General features: G+C 45.0%; 1 protein-coding gene across 1 annotated transcript in view; it reads right to left on the bottom strand.

The window, feature by feature from the left end:
* Positions 1-23,070, bottom strand: part of LOC120929012 (dead end protein homolog 1-like) — a 62,579-nt gene that overhangs the window by 9,152 nt on the left and 30,357 nt on the right. Inside the window, exons 3-4 of the mRNA XM_040340185.1 lie at positions 13,691-14,152; positions 5,168-5,560 (exon numbers count right to left, since the gene is read on the bottom strand). Coding sequence (XP_040196119.1) covers positions 5,168-5,560; positions 13,691-14,152 — 855 coding nt within the window. The remainder of the gene's footprint in view (positions 1-5,167; positions 5,561-13,690; positions 14,153-23,070) is intronic.

Genomic DNA, 23,070 nt, shown 5'->3' with positions numbered 1-23,070 from the left:
GGTGGTGTGTACACTTTCGGCCGAGGAAGCAGACGAGTTCCTCGTCGAGCCAAATAGAGAACATGTTCTCTATTTCCTCGTTGTTCAATGAGGAAAGTTGGCTCGCCGAGATCCTCGGCGGCTTCACACAGAACTCGACGAGCAAAACGATGAGTTTTGCCCGTCGAGTTCCTCGGACGTGTGTACGGGGCCTGAGGTGTCGTTCGCGCCATTCAGAATGACAATTTTCAGCGCTAGAGGCCAAAACCAGTGCTAAACCTACAAGATGGCCGCCGCTCGCCTCATGAAAAAAAGCGCGAGCTACAAGAAAATGGCTGCGGGCTGTAATTTGCATTAGAAACAGCGTGGCTACAAGAAAATGGGCACCAGCTGTATTGCAATAGATACAGTGCAGCTACAAGAAAATGGCCCTGGCGCGATTCTGAGGTAAAACAAAGGCAGCAAAAACGCTGGGCCTCTGAGTGGAGGCCCCCCTTATGGCAGACCACCCACACCATTAGCGGACACCCACACAGCGTGCAGCCCCCAGTTCAGGACCCGGAGCCCCCCTCCAGATACCCCCAGTAAACAGCCGGCCCAGCAATGCATGGGGAGGAGGGAAGGGACAGGGAGAGAGGAAGGGTAGGGCGAGTGACCCCTTAAATGACCACCCCAGGAATGCCCAGTTGCTCCATCCTCCCAGGCCAGGAGAAACCTTAATTACCCGTCCTGACAGACCCAACGCCGAGCAGTATGGCTGTCCGCCATGGCCCACCGTGAACAGGTCATAAGTGAGCCCCTGAGCATATAGCTCACTGGCCACCCCTGGAGCAATGGGGTATGTCGTGGCCGACCCCATGCGTAGCTAAAGGTCTGCTCACGCTCGATGGCCGGACTGGGGAGACTACAAGGATCTATATTATCCAGCCTGTCACCCAGCCGGCAGTTGATAGTAGATCTCAGGATCAAAAAATAAATAAAAAATAACATTTAAAAATAAAAGTTCTCCAGGACCAATGGGCCCCTAGGGAGCCAAGTCCTTCTCCTATGCTAGGCAGAAAAAAACTGAGCTGCTGACTGCAGGGTGAGGGGTTATGACCAGAGGGCCCGACAACGGTGCTGTTCGGCTTTGCTGTTATATGTTTTTTAACTGTTTAACATGTCAAGTCACTGTCAAGAATATTTGGAGCTGTGTCCGTCCATGAACGAAAGAGAGAAAAAAAAAAAAAAAACGTTTTATTTTTTAAATTCTATTCTGCCATTGCAACTTATTTCGGACAATAGCAGCCCTATGGAAAAAGCTAGGTATCACCCTTTCCTTTTTCTGTTGGTTCCATCCCTCTGTATCAGTGGCCTATATCTTGCATGGCTGTCAGCTAGAATCCAAGTAAACAATGGGTAGTAGAAGCAGGCAGCATTAATACTTAACCCAGTCCCGATAGTGAAGTAAATGATGCCACACTGCATGGATATCCCTAAGGATTCTGGATAGGTGAGGACTTCACCTTTCTGTACCACTATCAGCAGCAATCCTGCCATTAGAGAATCACCAAAATTTGGCGGGATAAACATATTGGCCAAAAATTGTGTCGTTGGCATGTTACCAATAGTGAAAAAGGTTCTGATAATAGCACCAAAAACGCACGCGATTTTACTGTGCTCATGGTGTTTTTCATAGGTCATGCGACTCAAAAACCACATCATAAATGTAACACGGGTGCGTTATTGATGTGTTTTCAAGGCATTTCAATGGGGAGGTGTGTTTTGGTGTTTTTTTTTTAACTGACCAAAAATGCAGCATGCAAGATTTTTAACACCACAATGGAAGTGCAAAGGACCAGTGTGAAGACATACATAAATTTGAAAGGGGTGCTTTTCTTGCTCTATAGGTGCCGATAATATCTGACTATAAATTCATATTCATTTAAATTCATTATGTTATTTGAAAAGTCAAATATAATACAATTATATATATAAAAATATATATATATATATATTTTTTAAAACTGTAATTTTTTGGTACCAAACACTACACTGTGTGCATCCACAGAAACACACAGTTCCATAGCCTAGGATGGGTGGCAAGGCACTCCCTTGCTCCTCCCTCCTCCTTCTCCAGACTAACAGACAGAGTCCACGCTGCACTGTCTACTGTTAACTTATTCCTGTAAACACCAGAAGTTAACGAAAGTAGCACTGAGAGAGCAGGAGCCAGTAGCACTGAAAGCTACACACTACAAGTGCTGGGGTAAGAGTTATAACAAATAGATTTACTGGGTGACGTTTATTTTATTGTGCTCAATGTGAAACCAAAGGTTGCTGAGGGTTTAACGGATAAGTTCACCTTTTGGAACATGTTTCAGCAGCCTGCAGCCTCTCCCCCTGTATTGAATTGTATTGTAAGTGTACTGTTTGCCCTAATGTTGTAAAGCGCTGTGCAACTGTTGGCGCTCTATACATCCTGTATTATAATAATACTAACTAGAAAAAATAAAATTTCTGGGGAAATTGTGCGACGTGGTCTTGCCTCCACCAATACTCCTGACTGACAGTGCCCCTGGAGATGTAAATGTGATCCAACAGTGTGTCGATCCAGTTCGATCCATTGTCCCATCAAAACTGGACCATCCTATTTGCCCCATCAAAAACTGGTTGCTATGGAGGGTTGCTATGGACTGGTTGCTATGGACTGGTTGCTACGGAGTGGTTGCTACGGAGTGGTTGCTATGGACTGGTTGCTATGGATTGGTTGCTATGGACGGGTTGCTATGGACAGGTTTATATGGTCGGTTGCTATGGACTGGTTGCTATGGGACAGTTGCTATGGAGTGGTTGCTATGGAGGGTTGCTATGGACGGGTTGCTATGGACTGGTTGCTATGGACTGGTTGCTATGGACGGTTGCTATGGTCTGGTTGCTATGGTCTGGTTGCTATGGACTGGTTGCTATGGATGGTTTCTATGGACTGGTTGCTATGCATGGTTGCTATATGCAGAGCATGCACAAGTTACGCAGAGCCAAAAAAACAGAGCCATATCACCTCACAGCTGTGTGGGAGGAGCTATAGAAAGCCCTCACAGCTGTGTGGGAGGAGCTACAGAAAACCCTCACAGCTGTGTGTGTGAGGAGGTTTTTACCTCAGCGTCTCCTAGGAAACCAATGTAAACCTATGCAAGCAGCCTCTAAGCAGAGACTCAGATTCTTGCTTTTTTTTTTTTTTTGAATACTTGTCCTTCAAACGATTGTATTTTAAAAACTACAAATCGTACAGCGAATATTTTTATATTGTGTGAATCACAAGACTCATACCTACATTGTTGTATAGTATGTCTCTGAAATAAAAAAATTGAAGGCACAGTCACAGTTTATATATTGTTCTAACATTTTTAGGTTTCCTGACTGGAATTTCAATTGAAATCAATGGAGGTCAATTGATGGCGTAGGTTAGAAACAAATTGTCATATTGTGAAAACGGTTTGGTCGATCGCTTAGCTGTGAACACGTGTAGTGGCAGCAGGGATAGCTGAACGTTTTGATATAAAATTTGTGTAGGTCGGCTTGAAAATGAGGGAGTGGTCGCAGTTTACAAATCATGTCTTGATTTTTCAGTTTCTGACATTTCCGCACTCTAAGGCCGGGTACTCACGACCAAACATGTATGGTGAAAGCGGTCCGTCGGACCGTTTTCACCATACATGTCTGCCAGAGGGCTTCTGTACGATGGTTGTACACACCATCGTACAGAAGTCCGCGCGTAAACAATACGCGGGGCGTGTCCGCGGTGTCGCCGCGTCGATGACGCGGTGTCGCCGCGACAATGACGCGGCGACGTGGGCGGCCCGCCTTTAAAATGCTTCCACGCATGCGTCGAAGTCATTCGACGCATGCGAGGGACGGCGGGCGCCTGGACATGTACGGTAGGTCTGTACTGACGACCGTACATGTCCGAGCGGGCAGAATTCCAGCGGACTGTTTTAAAACAAGTCCAGGAATATTTGTCTGCTGGGAAAAGGCCCGGCGGGCAAATGTTTGCTGGAATTCGGCCCGCTCGCGCCCACACACGACCAAACATGTCTGCTGAAACTGGCCTGCGGGCCAGTTTCAGCAGACATGTTTGCTCGTGAGTATGGGGCCCCAGCTTCACCATTCATTCCTATGGGAAAATGTTGCCGCAAAAATTACGATAATTCGCGAACAATTCGGCGAAACGTTCCACAAAGTAATAGCAACGCGATCGGGAACAATCCGCACATTTCGATATATATTTCTCGTCTATGTAGTGTAAAAACTGTGGGAGGAGTTAGGGTGGCAAATTTGGCTATAATAAGAATAATATATATGTGAGAGAACAATAAGTGATCTTGCTATGCAAGACCACTTAATAATAATACTAATTTCAGGCACCAGCCAAGCTCAAGCACCTTTCATTTTAAGTGGATGTAAAGGCAGAAGGTTTTTTATCTTAATGCATTCTGTTCTAGAGACAGCGTTTTACTTCCTCTTTAAATCCACTTCCATACAAACAAAAGCGCTTTCTCCTTTTTTTTTTTTTGCAGCAAAACAAAATACAAACCTTAATAGGTTTTAAACTGCATCTAGTACCGAGTTGTACATACAGCTCTCAGGTAAGAACCGGACTACCCTAAGAGATGATAAAGAGCCCTTCTGACAGTTTAAACTACTTTTCTAATTAACACGTTGGAGAAACTCAGTGTGACCAGGATGAACTGTTCCTCTTAAAGTAAAAAATGTGCTGGATGCAGGAATAGTCAATCATCAAGCCCTCTCCCTGTCATATAAAGGCTTGCAGAAAATCCTTAGCCTTGTGTAAACCAACCAGAACAATTGGGAGGGTACAGATGGCTTCTTCTCTTTGCTTACGTCGGTGAATGGAATGCAAGGGTAAGCATAGGAAGGTGAATATAAGACGAAGGCCGGGGCAAAGAACAACTTTCACTTGAAGAAAATAACAAACTTGAACTTGTGTTCTACTTCAATTTCTGGGGCCAAGTCCCACAAGCAGACATAATAAATAGGTCCTATCACAACGGTCGACAGGCAGATAAGTCCTCATCAGCTGCCCAATTATAACAGCCTTCAAAATGTCACCTATCTAAACACCTTCCTGGTCATGAATGTAGTAAACCTGGTGGAGATGAAGTAGTCAATGGGACACTCTTACACTCACCTAACTTCTTTAGTATTTGTAGGGCAACTTTCTCCTTTGCATTTTGGTACTCTTCCCCAGGGGTAAGGTACTCGCCAACCAGCCAGTCGGATCCACTAAACGGAACAGAATGGTTTGGCATTGTAACCACATAGCTGAACCTTATCCATCCACAGGAGCCTGGACCCAAAAACTGTATCTGGTAAGATGGCTGGCCCAACTTCATTTGCTCGCAGATAATGTGCAGAGTATAAACACAGCTGCCTGCAAACGCTTTATCCTGCCTGACACTGCTGCTCCACTTTTCAGGACGGTACACATGGGGCTGCCTCAGAGTGCCAGACTGCATTTTTTGCTTCATCTGGGGCTTCAGCCAATCTACACTGAAGGGGCAACCATACAGCAGCCGTGAGCCTGTGGGAAAAAAAGAGAAGATCCATCAACAAACAATGATTAATAATTATATTAGTGCCCTACAGTCAACATAGAAAATCCCAGGTTACAAAAAGTGAGTAGCAATCCCTAGCAACTGTACCCACTCCAAATATTGCCCACTACACAGTTTTCCTAGTTAGGAATGGGGTCCCAATATGGAGTTTGATTTGAAGGCCACATGAACGGTGCAGGAAAGGGGAACGCACCCAATACTCTCATTAAAAGATATTGAGTATTCATGTGCGTTTACAGTCTGACGGCCTTGCACATCTCACCAGGCAGGGGAACACACAGACAGGCCCCTTTTTTATATCCCCTTTTAAATTTTGTGTGATGGATCATGAGCTTCACACACAGTTAATTTGTCACTGAGCTTCATGGTTCAGTATAGGTTTTTGTGTTAGTAGGAAAAGGGTGGTGTTGGGTTAAAGTGGTTCTAAAGCCTAAACTTTTGTTTTACCTTAAAAGGAGAAGTATAGGCAAAACTCGTTTGGCTGTACTTCTGTGGATCACATAAGTGCAGTTTTTGTTCTTCACTCCTGTGACCCGTTTTCAGCAGACAGCAGGCTGAAGACCAGAGCAGAGAGTTGCTGACCGACGGTCACCAGCTCTCTGCTCAGGGAGCTCTGAGAACTGAACGGTCGGTAGTGTTTGATCGCTCGGTTCTCAGTGTTAAAGCCAGCGGGGGACAGATGCAACATCGCACTAATGCTGCATCCACCTAACTAGTATATTCTAGGGGGAAAAAAACATACTTTCTTTTAATGCGGGGCCAGGCCATAGACACAGACAGCATGGCTCGTGATTGAGCCTGCAGGTGTGCCACCATAGGAAGCAGCTTCCTATGGTGGCATACCGAGAAGAGGAAGAGCTAGGAGTGCCAGAGCAAACACGAGAAGAGGAGGTTCGGGCCACCCTGTGCAATTCCATCGCACAGAGCAGGTAAAAATAAACCTGTTTATTTAAAAAAGGGCTGCTGAGTCATTGCTAGCAGAAGGGAGCTGAGCTGCTGAGAAAAATGTCTCCAAGTGATCGTAAACCCTCACATATACCCAGCAAAGTGACTAAGCTCAGGTGATACACAGATGAAACACATTTTTGGTTTCTCTGCATCCAATTCGCATGACAGGAGAGTGTGCTCGGCTCCCAATAGAGCCGGCTCACATATCTCCGGAGCGGCTGCGGAGCAAATTGCACAGGTGTCCTGTGCATCTTTGCCTCCGTTTCAGGTCCGAATTCAGGCAAAAATTTGTGCCTGTTTGGTCCCTGAAATGGAGAACAGGGACGCACCGGACCCCTGCTGTCAGCTGCGTCCATCTGCAGTGTAAACCAAGCCTAAAGGCTATTTTCTGAGCTCCAGAAGGAAGGAATTGAGGATCAGATGCCACACACTGCACAGCATAGAGCAGACATCTGAGTGTAATCTGAAACCTGGGTGGAACAGACATTCCCCCTTTACACAGTCTCGTAGGGAAACGTGTACAGCTGAGGCTGTCAAGCTGCCATCTCCTAGGATTCTGTGGTGTTCATAGACTGTCAGAAGCAACTCATGCAGATAGCAGACCAATGAGAGAGGAAACAAAAATCATACTAGGTGCTTTGGATAGAGGCAAATATAGAAGGATATGCTTTGTTCATTTTTAATTTCAGAAGTTTACAACTACTTTTATATCCTCTGTGGCTATTGAGGAATAGATTGGAGCTGGAGTTCAGCTTTAGGAATGTGCAAATATCCATAGCCTGGCCACAGTTATAATTTAAGCTCCGGGACTTGGTTAAAAGAAAAGTATGACCAAAGCTTTTTTTGGCCATACTTTTCCTGTGGGTCACAGAAGTGTCCTTTTGTTCTCCTGTGACCCAAAATTGGCTGATAGCAAGGTATTGTCTGCTATCAGCTGAGGTGATAGAGCCACTCCAAGATCTGGATAAGTCCCGACCATATTGTTGGGATCTGCCTAGCTGTCTGATTGATAGCTGGCTCCCAAAATAGGAGATTTGGGGCCGCTCTTTGCAAAATCAGAGCAGGTAAGTATGACATAGTTACACAGTAGGTGAGGTTGGAAAAAAGACACAAGTCCATCAAGTCCAACCTACTGTATGTGTGTGATTATAGGTCAGTATTACCTTGTATATTCAGGTGCTTATCTAATAGTTTCTTGAAACCACAATGCCCCCCACTGAGACCACCGCCGGTGGAAGGGAATTACACATCCTTGCGGCTCTTACAGTAAAGAACCCTCTACGTAGTTTAAGGTTAAACCTCTTTTCTTCTAATTTTAATGAGTGGCTGCGTGTCTTGATAAACTCCATTCCATGAAAAAGTTTTATCCCTATTGTGAGGTCACCAGTACGGTATTTGTAAATTGAAATCAAATCCCATCTCAATTGTCTCTTCTGCAGAGAGAATAAGTTCAGTGCTCGTAACCTTTCCTCATATTTGTTATTTAAAAAAAAAAATATGCATTTATATAAATAATTTATATTGGTTTTTAGGTTTTTAAAAATGAATCAAATCAATTTATGTTGAAAATGTTACATTCCCTACAAAGCAGAAAGCTGTCTAAGAACCTTAAATGCAAATAAGCAGTTATAGAATACCAGGGCAAAATTACTTTGGAGTGCTGAATGCCCAATTTTCCAGCATTTCAAAAACCTAAAACACAGATCTGCCCACTTCAGAGTGACAAATGTCCTGAGCGGTTTACAGCTCACTCCCCATCTAGTTTTATGAGATCATGCATTAGAGTTTGTGCATGCTGCAGGATATAGCTATGATGCTTCCAGGTACAGGAAATGTTATCAATCGTATTGCAAATGATTGTTCTGTTATCTTAAAGTATATCTAAAGTCAAAAATTGTATTTAATTTTTCCTATTCAATGGGTCCACTTTAATGCCAGCCCTTAGCTGCTTATAATCACCTTACTTTCGCTCCATCACTGCTCTGTTCACCACCAAGTGACAAAGTGGAGTTGATACATATATTGGGGATTTTTGTCTCCATTTGATAGCATGGGGGGCCCAACTCAGGTGGAAAAAAGGGGTTTCAGCTACTGTACATACTCCTTGATACCCTTAAAGCGGATCTCCACCCAAAATTAAACATGATCGCATAAATAATACTTCTCATAAACAATGCTGAAACCGATATTTTTAAATAAAATAATATTTACTGTACCATGAAACTGGATGGGCTTCCGGTCTGCCTCCCTCTGGTTTTTTGATGGGTTTCTCTGAGTTTCCTGTCCCGCGTAGTGTCTTCTGGGAGCTTGTGTCATAGCTCCCTTGATATCGTATTCTACCCTGTTAGACTAAATATTGCGCGATTTCGAGGAAGAGGAAGTGACGCGGGATGTAAACAAAGGCAGGAGGGCGGGCTTTCCAAAAATCTCCATTACAGGACAGATACGCTCACGCCGCCGGTCACCTTTGCCAGTGCGCATGCGCGAGATCGAGCGGTGGATGCTGGGACAGCATCCACCGCAAATAGGAAGTGCCTGCTTGTGGGCCCAAAACGCCCAAAGCTAAGATGGCAACGGGAGGAAACAAAGAATATAAGTATTCATTCGGGACAGAATCACAGCGGAGCGGCCCTGGGACACCAGAACAGTGAGTTTAGCAATGCAGCGCTAGTAACAATTTAAATACCCCTTAAACAAAAATTCAATTTGGCGTGGGAGATCCGCTTTAAGTACTAAATAAGTCACTTTACTGCCCCAGGAAATAAAAAAGCGAAGATTGAACCCTGCATGGGGAAAGCATAAGTCTACTTTAACCAGGTCCTCCAGGAAAGGGCTAAACACCTTCCACTTAGAGCGAATGTTCAGTAATTTACAGGGTTATTATCAGGTCATGCTGAGACAACCAAAAGACCCTGTTGCCCAACCATTCATTTTAATTACATTTGAACACTTCCTTACCGCGCTATGGCCGAAAGACGGCTGCAGCGCGGCTCTGTTGTTGGGGAAGGGCATCCATGGACAGCGTCCTGGAACCACACCCCCTGCGGCATGCATCCGGCAGGCTCTGTGATCACTGTGTCCTTCAAACAAAGCCGATCACAGATTGGGGAAAAGGGCCAATCACTGCAGCCCTTTACCACGTGATCAGCTCTGTCCAATCACAGCTTATCACAATGTAAACAGATTTGCCGGTTATCAGCAGTACTTTCCTCACGCGCTGTGACAGCGCGATGAAAGCAGAGCAGAGCCAGTGTCACGGGGGGCATGTACACAGATAATCAGGGCACTGATCATCAGTGCAGCCCCATCACTGCTGCCCATCAGAGCAGCCTATCAGTGCCCTCTCATCAGTGCCGCCTATAAGTGCAGCCCCATCAGTGAAGCCTATCAGTTCCCATCAGTGCAGCTTCTTCTGTGCACATCAGTGATAGTGAAAAATTACTTATTTGCAAAATTTTATAACAGAAACAAAACAAGTTTTTTATTTTTTCAAAATGTTTTTTTTTTTTTTTGTTTGTTTAGCAAAAAATAAATAACAGTGGTCATTAAAGAGGGGGTTCACCCTATAATCATTTTCTTTTTCTAGCATTAAATTAAGCATAGTAGCGCGAGCTACAGTATGCCTTTATTTATTTGTTTTGCCCCGTACTCACTGTTTAATCCTATAGTGAAGATTCAGACTCCCCGCGGGGAATGGGCGTTCCTATCCAGAGGGAAGATGATTGACGGACTTGGCTCTTCACCGCGCCTGCGCCTAGTCTGTGCGCAGGCACCGTGAAGAGCCGAGACCTACTCCGGCTATCTTCGGGGAGCGTGACCTGCCATAGCGGGCCGTCAGTCATCTTCCCTCTGGATAGGAACGCCCATTCCCCGCGGGGAGTCTGAATCTTTACTATAGGATTAAACAGTGAGTACGGGGCAAAAAATAAAAATAAAGGCATACTGTAGCTCACGCTACTATGCTTAATTTAATGCTAGAATGTTGTTATTGAGGGTGAACCACCGCTTTAAATACCACCAAAAAAAAAAAGCTTTATTTATGTGAAAAAAATTATAACAATTTCATATCTGTGCAGTGTTGCATGACTGCTCAATTATCATTTAAAGTGTGACAGCGCTAAAAGCTGAAAATTGGCCCGGTCAGGAAGGGGGTGAAAGTTCACAGTAGGCTAGTGGTTAATGGCTTCATTTGTGTAGACATCCAAAAGACCTGAGAATGCTGCTGGGCACCACCATCTTAGATGTGACATCAGCAGCCCCAGCAAACACATAACTGTCACTCAAGTGATTCAGTAGTATTTCCTTTCACTCCTACCCCAGCAACATATAAGCTTACATAGAAAGTTGAGTGGTAGAGGAGCTGGGAGTAATTAAACATTCCAGGAAGAGGAGAGGGCTATGCCGAGCAAGGAAGGGGGGCTGTGTCAGGGAATTGACTAATTTGGTAGTCAAATTTTCCAAGAAGTTCAAAAGCAAATTGCAAGTAAATACAAATAGTTTTTTTCGTACTTATTGTAAAGCTATTTCTTGAAGTCCATTGAGGGACACAGTATTTCAGAGAATGGCAAGCTATACTGCTGCCTACAGAAAAACTGGACTTTGCCAAACCCCAAAAATTGTAACCCTCCTATCTCCTCGTTAAGGTGAAAAAGCCTAAAGCCTCGTACACACGCTCGGTTTACTCAGCAAGAAAACTGCTGGCAGAGCTTTCTTGCCGAGTATACCGAGCGTGTGTATGAGGCTTTCAGGTATCTCGTCAAGAAAACTGCCTAAAATCTCGACGAGAAAAATAGAGAACATGTTCTCTATTTTCTCGTCGTGATTCTCGGCAGTGTTTTCCTGCCGAGAAACCCGAGAGTGTGTATACTTACCTGTCGCCGTGGAAACCCGCGCATGCTGGAAATGACTTTGACGCATGCGCGGTAGATTCCTAGGCATAGGTAGGGTGCAGCAAGATGGCAGAGACGGCATCGAATGTGACGATGACTTCACCACGTTCTTGCCTTCCAAAAGAACTACGGTTCTTATGAAAGGAGTGTCTGTACACTCGGGCGGCAAGAGATTCTTGCCAAGAATCTCTTTAGGAAAAACGTCAGTTTTTTCCTGACGAGATTCTGGGCCGTGTGTTCAGGGCTTCAGAAGCACTTCAAGATCTGCTAAAGCACCCCTTGAGAGAAAAGGGTGAAACCTGATCCTTAAGACCATAAGCCTGAATGACGGTCTGTTTAAGCTATTGAGAGATGGTGGAATGAGAGGCCTGTTCTACCTTATGGTAACCATCAAGGATGACAAAGAGTCAGGCCTTCTAACAGATGCGGTAGCTGTAAGGTAAACCTGTACAGCGTGAACTATATGCAGACAGTGTAAAAAAATCTTCTGAAGAGCTGGAGCAAACAGAGAGATAGAAGAACAATGGAAAACGACAAAAGCGCTGCAGCGCTCTGATAAAGAGGTCCTTGTCGCCTGGAAAAGCGTCAGCCGGCAGTGACACACCTCTATCCCCCCTATTCTGGAGTGTGGTTCGAGGGGTATCTACCACAACGTTGTTGACAAGCCTACCATGTCAGTTCTCTTGTGAGTAGTTTTTCATTACCATTTTATTTTAATAAATCTGTCAACGGTAACACACTAGGCTGGTGTGCCTTTCTTTCTTTGCTTTTGTCGTTTTCCATTAGGACATTCCCCGTCCACGATGGGCAGCAAGGCCTCTGTTACCTGTCTTTGACACTGTTGGTGTGTTCCATGTGTAATACTGAATAACTGTTGGACAATCCACCCGTGCGCAGGAGTTTGTTTTTCTTTCTGTTTAGAAGAACAATGTCCTGATTCAGGTCGAAGGCCAAAATTACTTTGAGCAAGAAGGAAGGTCTTGGCCTCAGCAACACCTTGTCCCTGTGCAAGAGCAGAAAGGGTTCTTTACAGAAAAAGACTGCCTTGCAGGGGTGATGGCAACAAGCAACATACCCTTGGGAGTAAGAGTGGAAAGGGGAATGTCTGGTTCAAGGGGTGGTGTCTGAGGTGCTGAGGGAACCAAACTCAGATCCAATGGAGATACAGGGGAAGTCGCATGGAAAACATCCTGCACAAGTCTTAATCAAAAAAGGAGAAACCAGCAGTTTCTGGAACAACATTACGTTAAGAGACCTGAACTATGATGGTTCTAACAGACAGCTGCTGGTCCAGACCCATTTGCAAAAAGACTAGGATATGTCCCACTGAGAATTTCCAGTTTCTGTTTCTTGCACCAATTGAAGTATGCCGTCCTTGTGCAGTGATAGACCTTGCGTGAAATAGGCTTCCTAGATTTTAGCATTGTTGGTATTATCGATTTAATGATGCCTCTGTCTCTCAGAACCTGAGCTTTAACAGTCAGCAACTGTTAAAGCAGGGCAGTAAACCTCAGTTATTTAGACAGAGGGTCTGGGCAATCTGGAAAAGCCCATGGAGTGTCGGCCAGGTGGCTGATAACGTCAGGGCACCACATCCTCTTGAGCAAGCCCAGATCTATGATAATAACCAAAATATTATCCTTCTTGATCCTTAAAAGCAGACAAGGAAGGAGTTTCAGCGAAGGAGAGGCATAGATCAGGGTGTACTGATCCTATGGAGCCACCAAAACATCCTTTGCTTTAGAATCCCTGTACCTAGAAACAAACCTGTCCAGTTTGTTATTGTACTTTGAGGCCAGGAAGTTGATATCTGGCTGGACCAATGTAACTACTGTATGTATAAAATATCAAAACTTGGAATTTTCCAATATCCAGTAAACTCTGGTCTGGAAAAAGCCCTGCATAGCCCAGTGCCCAGAGGTCACATTTCAGGCTAGCTCTATAACGTCCTGTCCATTGGGGTCCAAAACACTCCAAAGTCAATCTGGATTATCTGGACAGTTGCATTTATAGACCAGTTTAGCAGCATAGTGGAAATCCTGATTGCAGATAATCGAAGAGAACAAGATAGCTAGGAAAAAAAGTTAGACTTCTCAGCGGCACTGAGAAAAGGCATCTGTCATGGACACCAATTAAAAATGTGGGCGTGCTGGGAGTAGGAAGAGCATGTTTGGCTAGCCCGCAAATGTCTCTTCACTTTATTCAAAACTAATTAACAAATGACTAGAATTAGGCTTAAGTTTGAGAATCATCACAAACCTTCACACAGACTTTTCTTTGCCAAGGCCGCTTCTTTGTGGGAGTTGTACTTTAGAATGGCGATATTTTTCATGTCTGCTAAATGGCTGGCAAAAAGGGAAATTGTTTCTATGCCAGCGGTAATTTCACACAGGGCACTGGTTAATGCGCTTTGATCCAAAATACAAGGAAGGCCATCTATGACCAGCTCACACTTTTCTGTGCTTCTGCACACCAGAATCTTGCAGCCGATCTGTATTTCGTAGCCGTTTAGTCGGCAGATGGCCAGCCCTGCTTGCCGCTTGGTCAAATAGCGTGCATATGCAAATCCGCGGTTCAGGCCACTGAATGTCATCATTAACCGGAACTCAAAAAGTCTCCCAACGGTTTCAAAGAGAGGAATCAGCTTATCTTCATATATCTCTTGTGGGATGCTGCATATGTAAACTTCTGTGCCAAATGGAGGAGCTTCTACAACAAAACCTACCAGAAACAAAACAAAAAGTACAAAAAACAAACTAAGAAGGTTGCAAAGAAAATGTAAGCTCACCCTTTTACTAATTATTTTTTTTTAAACCAGAAGGTTTTATTTGAACACATTCAAGCAGGCCTTGACAAAATCCGGGCGCCCAGTCGCAATTGCGACAAGAAATTGTGACCTGGCGCCTGGGGAAGCTTAGGCCTGCAGAAGGCCACAAAGCCGTGGCCTCAATTACCGGCAGGCGTGGGCTCTCCGCGATCGCGCGGCGGGGGAGGTGGGGGCGCACGGAGACACAGGATCCTGTGTCTCCGTGCGCCCCCACCTCCCCCCCACGCAATCGCGGCGGGGCCGCGCCTGCTGGTAATTGAGGCTGTGCCTTTTTGCGGCCTTCTGCAGGCCTAAGCTTCCTTCTGTGATCTGGCACCATCTTGTGGTGGCCGTTGGCATCACAAGTAAAACAGCAGTTCTAATGTGTTTTTTCACTGCCATCTCCTTCCCGCTAATTAGAGCCCCCAAACATGATATATATTTTTTATTCTAACAGAATTCTAGAGAATAAAATGGCAGTCGTTGCAATTCTTTCTATCACATCAGATTTGCGCAGTGGTCTTACAAGCGCACTTTTTTTGGGAAAAAATACACTTTTTTTAATAAAAAAATAAGACAACACTAAAGTCAGTCCAATTTTTCTTTATATTGTGAAAGATAATGTTACGCCGAGTAAATGGATACCCAACATGTCACGCTTCAAAATTGCGTCAGCGGGAGGCGCATGCGCGGAGGCGTCCAAGATGGCTGCTTAAGCCAGGAGCTCCGCTCTGCCACGGCCCCACGTCAGCCCTAGCACCGGATTCACGGCGGTGCGGGACCTTCTGAAGGGAGGATTCGATAGGGGGACACTCGGTGGAGACCCCCATGTACAGCAGCGTGGTCCGGAAGGGCCTGGAACCGCGCTATTCAGCGCTGAATACACAGGCCGAATCCAAGATGGCGGCCGCGCCTCAGCCACAAACACCTCACGCAGGGGGAAGTGCTGAATTGAGGCAAGTAATCTCCCCAGCCACCCTGAACTTTACACCTATGTCCACCCAAGGCTCCCCAGGCCCCATGTCTAGCCCGCCAGCCACCTCAGAGACCCAGTCAGACCCCTCACTGTCCCCCTATGCTGGTGCTGCACATGAGGTAACTTATGTATTGCCAGTCTCCAGGACCCCCACAGGACATTCAGAGATTGAAATACCACAGAATACAGGGGAACTTTTTTTGAAGTTCTCTGAACTACTTGAACGAGGCCTGGCCCAAACAGCAGTTAATATTACTAGGGAAATACATGCTGACTTCCAGAATCTGGGCTCCAGGATGGAGATTATAGAAAATAAATTGGACATCACTATATCTAGAACTAACCAGAACACCGACCAAATACAATCACTTCAGGAGCAACTGGACGTGGCCCTTAATAGAATTGACGACCTCGAGAATCGTTCCAGAAGGGACAATTTCAGGGTGAGGGGTCTCCCTGAGTCCGTTACAGATATCCCTAAAGCTATCCAGGACCTCATCAACAGCATGATCCCCTCCATTGCACCCCACAAGCTGGAGCTGGACAGGGCCCATAGGTCCCTGGGCCCTCTGAGAAAGGACGGATCTCCCAGGGATATCATAGTAAAACCCCATTACTTCTCAGTGAAGGAAGAGGTCATGAGGGCTTCCCGTCAGCAACCCCGCATATCCTTCATGGGTCAGGATATTCAAATTTTCGCTGACATTTCTGCAGCTACCATACAAAGACGCAGATCGCTGAAACCTTTATTGCTGATTTTGTCCCAAAAGGACATCAAATATTGGTGGGGATTTCCGTTTGCCTTAAAATTCGCCTTCAAGGGCAAAACCCACGCCTTCACCACGCTATCTGAAGGAGAAAACATTTTGCTAGCCTTGAAACTGATCTCGCTGGACTCAGCAATGGACACGTCAAATTTTCCACCAGGTTCATCCAAACGATCCACCCCGGCAAGTCCTTTATCCCCCACCTGGCACACAAGCAAAAGCAGACGCACCAAAGATACCACAAAGACCTGAAATAATCATCATAGTGGCCCTGCTCACTGTTCTGGAGTTTCCCTCTGTTTGGTGTTTTTAATGGAGGATACTATACCTGTTAGGTATATTGGTTATGGGTACCCTATCCGTGGCTGGGGACCCATGAAATCCCCATACAGTTTTTTATTGAGACTGTTTTGTTTCCTAGTTTTATGTTCTCCGCACTGACCGTGATCCGTATATTTTTTTTCATGTATCACAATAATTTACATTTAGAGTATTATATGATAAGCTATCGTCTCCTGGTTGACTCTAAAGGGTTGATAGGGGCCGAGGCAGTTGCCTTGCGCCTCAGATCATCCCTGGACGGGGACTATGTCACTGTCGGGGTTTGGTCCTGTAGCCCGAGTTAAGGGCTACGTTATTGGTTCGTCTGACGAAGGTGGAACGGATCTTTTTCCCTTCCACGTTCGTTGTGAGGACAAACTTTATATTTTAAAATGTATTATCTCTTCTTTTGTTTGCTTGCTTATCTCTCTTCTCACTAACCTTTTTTTCTTGATTGCCAGTCCGTGCTTGTGTCACCTTGCCCATAGTATTCCAGGCCTCGGCTCGGTTCCTGCTCTGCTCCGCTCTGTTGTCTCCCATGCCTCCATGTTGAAGGGGTAAGTTCCAAATTGCACCCACTTTGTTCTCCCAATGACTTCACCACATAACCCGACTTTGCCGAACTCGGTTAGAGTTGCCTCACACAATGTTCAGGGCTTGAATTCGCCCGTTAAGAGAAGGAAGGTGTTTCATTCTTACCACTCCCGGAAGATGTCAGTCGTTTTATTACAAGAGACACATTTTCCGGCCACTTACACGCCCTCCTTTCTTCATGCACATTATCCACAATTTTTTCTGGCTAACGCCGAGGATAAAACGAGAGGGGTGGCTATCCTTTTCGCGAAATCCTGCAAATTTAATCCGCTCCTGACTCATAGAGATCCTAATGGTAGATTCCTGTTGGTTAAGGGGGAATTGGATGAACTTCTAGTGTCATTCATCTCATACTACGCTCCCAACAGAGGACAGACCGAATTCTTTAAAACTATGTTTGATACCTTAGAACCTCTCTTGGAGGGAATGATAGTGTGCGGAGGAGACTCCAACATTGCATTCGACCTAAGCTTGGACAAATCCAAACCTATAGCTACAGCATTGACACGCCCATCTAGAGCTAGCTCACACATAGCAAAACTGATATATCAGCATAACCTGGTAGACATTTGGAGGGAACTCAACCCAAACAAAAAGGACTACTCCCACTATTCCCATCCGCACAGATCGTACTCTAGGATTGACCATATATTTATATCTGCTAGACATATTCCCCTGATCACGAAAGCTAATATAACGGACACAGCCCTTTCGGACCACTCCATGGTGGTTTGCTCGCTACAAACTCAAAACTCAAATCCCCACAAATCACACTGGAAATTAAATGAAACTTTACTACACGACCCTAAGGTGGTTTTAGAGATTGAAGGGGCCATCAAGGAATATTTTGGATTTAACAGCGTTGAAGGGACCTCGGCCGAGATATTGTGGGCAGCTCATAAAGCTACCATTCGCGGTAGGATCATCCAGATAGCCTCTAAAAGAAAGAAGGAAAAATCTGCGGAGGTGACGAGGCTTGAGAAAGATTTCTTAACCCTGCGCAGACAACATAAGAAGGACCAAACGACGGTTCAGGCTTCGCAGCTTGACGCCGCTCGACTAGCTTTAAATTTAGCCTTGACGGTCAGGGCGGAACGATCATTAAATTGGTCTAGCGCTAGATTTTATTTACACAGGAACAAAATGAACACGATGCTAGCCACCAAGCTCTCGCCGAGGTTCCGAACGTTTGCTCTGCCCAAGATTAAGACCAGGGACGGGACAACAACCCTTAACCCTAAACGCATACTGCAAGAATTCGAAACCTTTTATACCTCCCTATATCGGGGGTCGGGGATGGCCAGACACCCCGAGGTCAATTCCTTTTTGGACCGGTTAGCGATCCCGAACCTACAGGAGAGTCATGTAGATTTGATGGAGGCACCGATCTCCACAGAAGAAACTATAGAGGTAATTAGGGGACTTAAGGATGGTTCGGCCCCTGGACCAGACGGTTTCTCAGTCCCATATTACAAGACTTTCTGTGAAATCTTGGCCCCTCACCTCACTAAATTTTTTAATTCAAAACGGGGGAGGGAGGGCGGATCCATGCACCCGAATTTGAATGAGGCATTTATCTCAGTCATCCCCAAACCAGATAAGGACTCAGAGCTCGTTGAAAATTACAGACCTATTTCCCTAATCAATAACGATTTAAAAATATTGACCAAGATACTAGCCAACAGGTTAAATTATTTTATAAACATTTATATCCATAGGGACCAGGTTGGATTCGTCCCTGGTAGGCAGGGTCCTGACCAGGTGAGGCGAGCACTTGATATTATCTCTCTGCTTCAGTCGGGCTGGGACGGGAACCCGCGGCAGGAAGGACTCCTCCTTTCTTTAGACCTAAGAAAGGCGTTCGACTCTGTATCGTGGTATTACCTCTTCGAGATTTTGCGGCGTTGGGGCTTCGGTGAACAATTCCGGGGATTGTTGAAATCTCTCTATTCTGAACCCAGTGCACGGGTCAAACTACAGGGATTTTTTTCGGGCCCCATTAGAATTGCTAGGGGTACTAGACAGGGCTGCCCCTTGTCCCCCCTGATTTTCGCAATAGCGATTGAGACACTTGCTGTTGCGATCAGGTCAGACCCGGATATTAGGGGGGTATCATGTGGTTCCCAAATCCATAAATGCGCCCTCTTTGCAGACGACCTTCTTCTGTATATCTCCTCCCCGATCACCTCTCTTCCAATTCTTTGCAACTTACTGGAGTCTTTCGGGAAGATTTCGGGTTTGCGGGTTAATTGGAATAAATCCCAAGCCTTAAACATCTCCACCCCCCCCTCAGTGATCGATCACTTGAAACCCTTGTTAGAATTCCAGTGGGCCGAATCATCCATTCGTTACTTAGGTATAAACCTCACAACCAAAATTGAACATCTCTACCAGGCTAATTATCCCCCTATATTTCGTAAACTAGAATTAGATCTACAGACGTGGGATCGACACAAACTTTCTTGGACAGGTAGAGTTAACGCAGTCAAAATGACTCTCCTACCAAGGTTACTCTACTTGTTTAGATCTCTACCAATAGCGGTTAAAAAAGACCAACTCAGACCACTACAGAGTAAAATTCTGAAATTTGTTTGGGAGGGCAAGGGTTATAGAGTGGCACAAAATGTCCTATACGGGCTCAGAACACAAGGGGGCCTTGGACTACCAAACCTGTTTAAATACTACCAAGCTGCCAGACTAGCACAATTTTCTGCTATTTTTGCGGAATGTGAAAAACCAGAGTGGATAGAAATGGAGGGGTTGGCGATCCCCAATCTTTCGATAGAGAGCCTTTTCTGGTCTCCCCAAAAAACTAGACCCTCAATACTATCCCCCACATTGTCGCAATCCTTCAGACTCTGGGATGGCCTGAGACACCTTCCTTCTTTGGTCTCGGAGACTAAGCCTTTGACAAGGATCTTTCTCAACCCTCAGTTTCCTATAGGGATGGACATTTCGGCTTTCCAATGGTGGCTGGACAAAGGGATCTATAGAATAGGCGAATTTCTGACACCCATGGGCCCACTTTCACTGGAACATTGTGTGAGGACACTTGACTTGCCCCTAACGGAAAGAGCCCGGTACACCCAAATTTTTAATTTCGTGTCATCCTTCTGGACTGACAATTTTAGACACGCAACTCTTACTAGTTACGAAAGCTGGTGTAAACAAATGACGGAACACAAGGGGGGAATATCTATAATATATATAGCTTTATCTGAGGTGTCCACAAAATTCTCATACATGGAGGCATGGGAGAGAGACCTGCGGATGACCTGGGACCTGAGTAGATGGCACAAGGTAGGTTTGAAATCTTTCAAAGGTTTAGTAAATACTTCATTAGCTGAAGCCAACACAAAGGTTCTGATGCGGTGGTATCTGGTCCCCAGTAGGTTGGCTGCGATGTTTCCTACATCTTCCCCGTTATGCTTTCGCAACTGCCAAGCCCAAGGCACGATGCTTCATGTTTGGTGGGAGTGCCCCAGAATCAGGGGGTTTTGGAACAGAATATTTTGCCTTATCAGAAAAGTCACGGGGGTACCGTTGGTGAAGTCTCCGCAGATAGCTCTGCTGGGATCCGAGATCCCTCGGGTCTCCAAACCCATACAAAAACTGATAGCTTTCATGCTCATAGGAGCTAAAACCACTTTAGCGGCGGCCTGGAAGCAACCTAGGGTCTCTTTCTTGGCAGCTAAGGGGAAGATTTCTTGGATCATGACACAGGAAAAAATGGTCAGCTCCATCTCTAATACAAGCGATAATTTTGAGGCCACATGGGAGCCTTGGGCCAGACATGTTGGCGTATCTCTATCGCCGGGTCATGCGCTGTCCCCTTCGGGCACTTAATTAGCCTACTGGCAATCATTCTTTCTCATTTGCTCTATCTTTCTTTTTTCCTCTCTTTCTCTTTCCCTCCTTCTTTTATGCTAACCTTGGTACATTCTCCTCCTCGAGATCTTTGATTTAGTTATCATACTAGTCTGTTAATAGTCAATACTTTCATGGGAGCGCCCTGGGAGAGGGGGAGAGTATGGTGGGGAGTGGGAGGTCTTTTTCTTCACAGGTCCCTTGGGAAGGGACGGGTTGTCTAGCGCTCTTTTCCACATTTTGGGCGGGGTCCTAGGTTATCTGGGGTCACAGAAGTCTCTTACCAATACCTAGTTATGCTACCCATTTATCCGACACAGTTTGCTCCCTTTACGGGGTGTCGGATGAGACTCTGTACGGAAAGCGTTGATTGGGTTCCCCGCCCCTCTTTAGCCCAGCCTACATATAGTTGAGTAGGGGATCTCCTACGGGGACATCGATTTATATTTTAATTGCTTCCCCTTTATGGTGCTAGATTAATCTAAAATGAAAATTGAAGTTTGTATTGTATCTTCACTATTTATTTGTCGTTGACTTTTTGACATGGAATGTACTGAGAGCTTTATGTTGTACATTGTATTAATTTATTTCTTTATCAATAAAATAAAACATTAAAGTGCAAAATTGCGTCAGCTTGTGAAATGGCGACAAACTTTTACCCTTTAAAATCAGTAAGGATACACCCACTGAAGTCTTGCATTGCACGCTTATTTTTACCAGTAAACTCAGCATATATAGTAAAATACAGTATTTTGAAATCCATCTGACTGTTTTGATGTTGAATTTTCAAAGCAGTGGCATTCTGTCAAATTAGCAAACCTGTGAGATCAGCAGGCTTGCCACTGCTTTTAAAATTCAACATCAAAACAGTCAGAGATTTTAAAATATTGTATTTTACTATACCACTCACAATGCCGGAGCCAGCGATCCCAGAAGAAAGGACGTGAGAAAATGTCAGCCCTCTCAGCGCTGACCGGGCGCCGCTGAGAGGGCTTAGTTCTAAGGTGAGTATTTCATAATGTGCTAGTATGCAATGCCTTTATCTTGAGGGTTTTTTTTTTTGTTTAAAATCGCTTTACAAGCGATAGATAAAAATTATATATATATATATATATATATATATATATATATATATATATATATATATATATATATATAAAAATTACTTCCATCCTGGACCAGAACTGACGGACATCGCTCCGGTCCTCCAAGGCCTTGGAGGTGATCAAAGAGGATCTGTTATTTGATCTACTTTGGGAGCAGCCGGCCACACTGTCAGATCATTTCTCGGGCGAACCGGCAAGTGCGAGAAACGCCGGTGTCGGAAAGCGTTCCAGCAGTTCATGAGCCACTTGGAACGCTTTCATGAGAAAGCCAGCCGCCTAATGCAAAAAACGATACTGGGGGGTTATGACTGATATCTTCAGCCAGAATCCCAGTAAACCACTTGCAAACCAAAACATATATTCTGTATACGTATTGCGGTCGGCAAGTGGTTAAGTAAAGGCAGATAATTTGCCCAGAAAAAAAAAGTCATAAGAAGGGGTTATAATAACGTCTAGGTAGGGCAGAGAAGGCCAAGCTTGGCTTTATAGGTAAATGTAAGATATGCAGACAAATTCAGCTGCCCTAATCTCGGCATCTGCTTATCTTTCCGATCTGTGGCTTCCTCTGACTGTACTCTTTGCTTATGCATTTCTTCCTCCCATGCTCAGGCTGAAGGGCCCAGGTTTGTGATTGAGACAATCAAATCAGTACTCGTTATATTCCAGTGCACCATGTGGAGACACTTACAGTATCAAATTGCCCAATATATAGCTGTCAGCAATTTCAAATGAACCTGTGGGGAAAATTAGCTTAGTAAACAGCTGCAGCAAACAGCTGACAGCATTAGTTGTCACTAAATATCTTTTGTTTTACAATGCGTCACTCCACAATGAACTGGATTCTTATGGTCGCTAATCGCCGGATGCCTCCCATGCGGTAAATAGCTGATCCCGGGTAAGGGGCACTCAGGCAATGGGCAGCAAAATGCTTATTCTACACTATGAGGAAGGTGGAGGTACTTCAAGGGGCTTCAGACTAAGCTAGGGAAAGAAATGCTAAAACACAATATAAGTGCAGAGCTTCTTCTGTCAGCTGTTACAGATGTTCCTTTATTTGTTTCATTTTTCCCTTCGGCTCACTTTATAATAATATTGTTCAAGCAAACACTACCTCTGAGCAGACGCATTACACCCAATATTGCCCCAAAGGACCCTGGCACACTATAAAACCAATTATGATATAATTATTCAAATTAAACTTA

The sequence above is a fragment of the Rana temporaria genome, chromosome 2, assembly GCF_905171775.1.
Source record: "Rana temporaria chromosome 2, aRanTem1.1, whole genome shotgun sequence".
NCBI lineage: Eukaryota > Metazoa > Chordata > Amphibia > Anura > Ranidae > Rana > Rana temporaria.
This window is presented reverse-complemented; position numbering and strand designations above follow the sequence as displayed.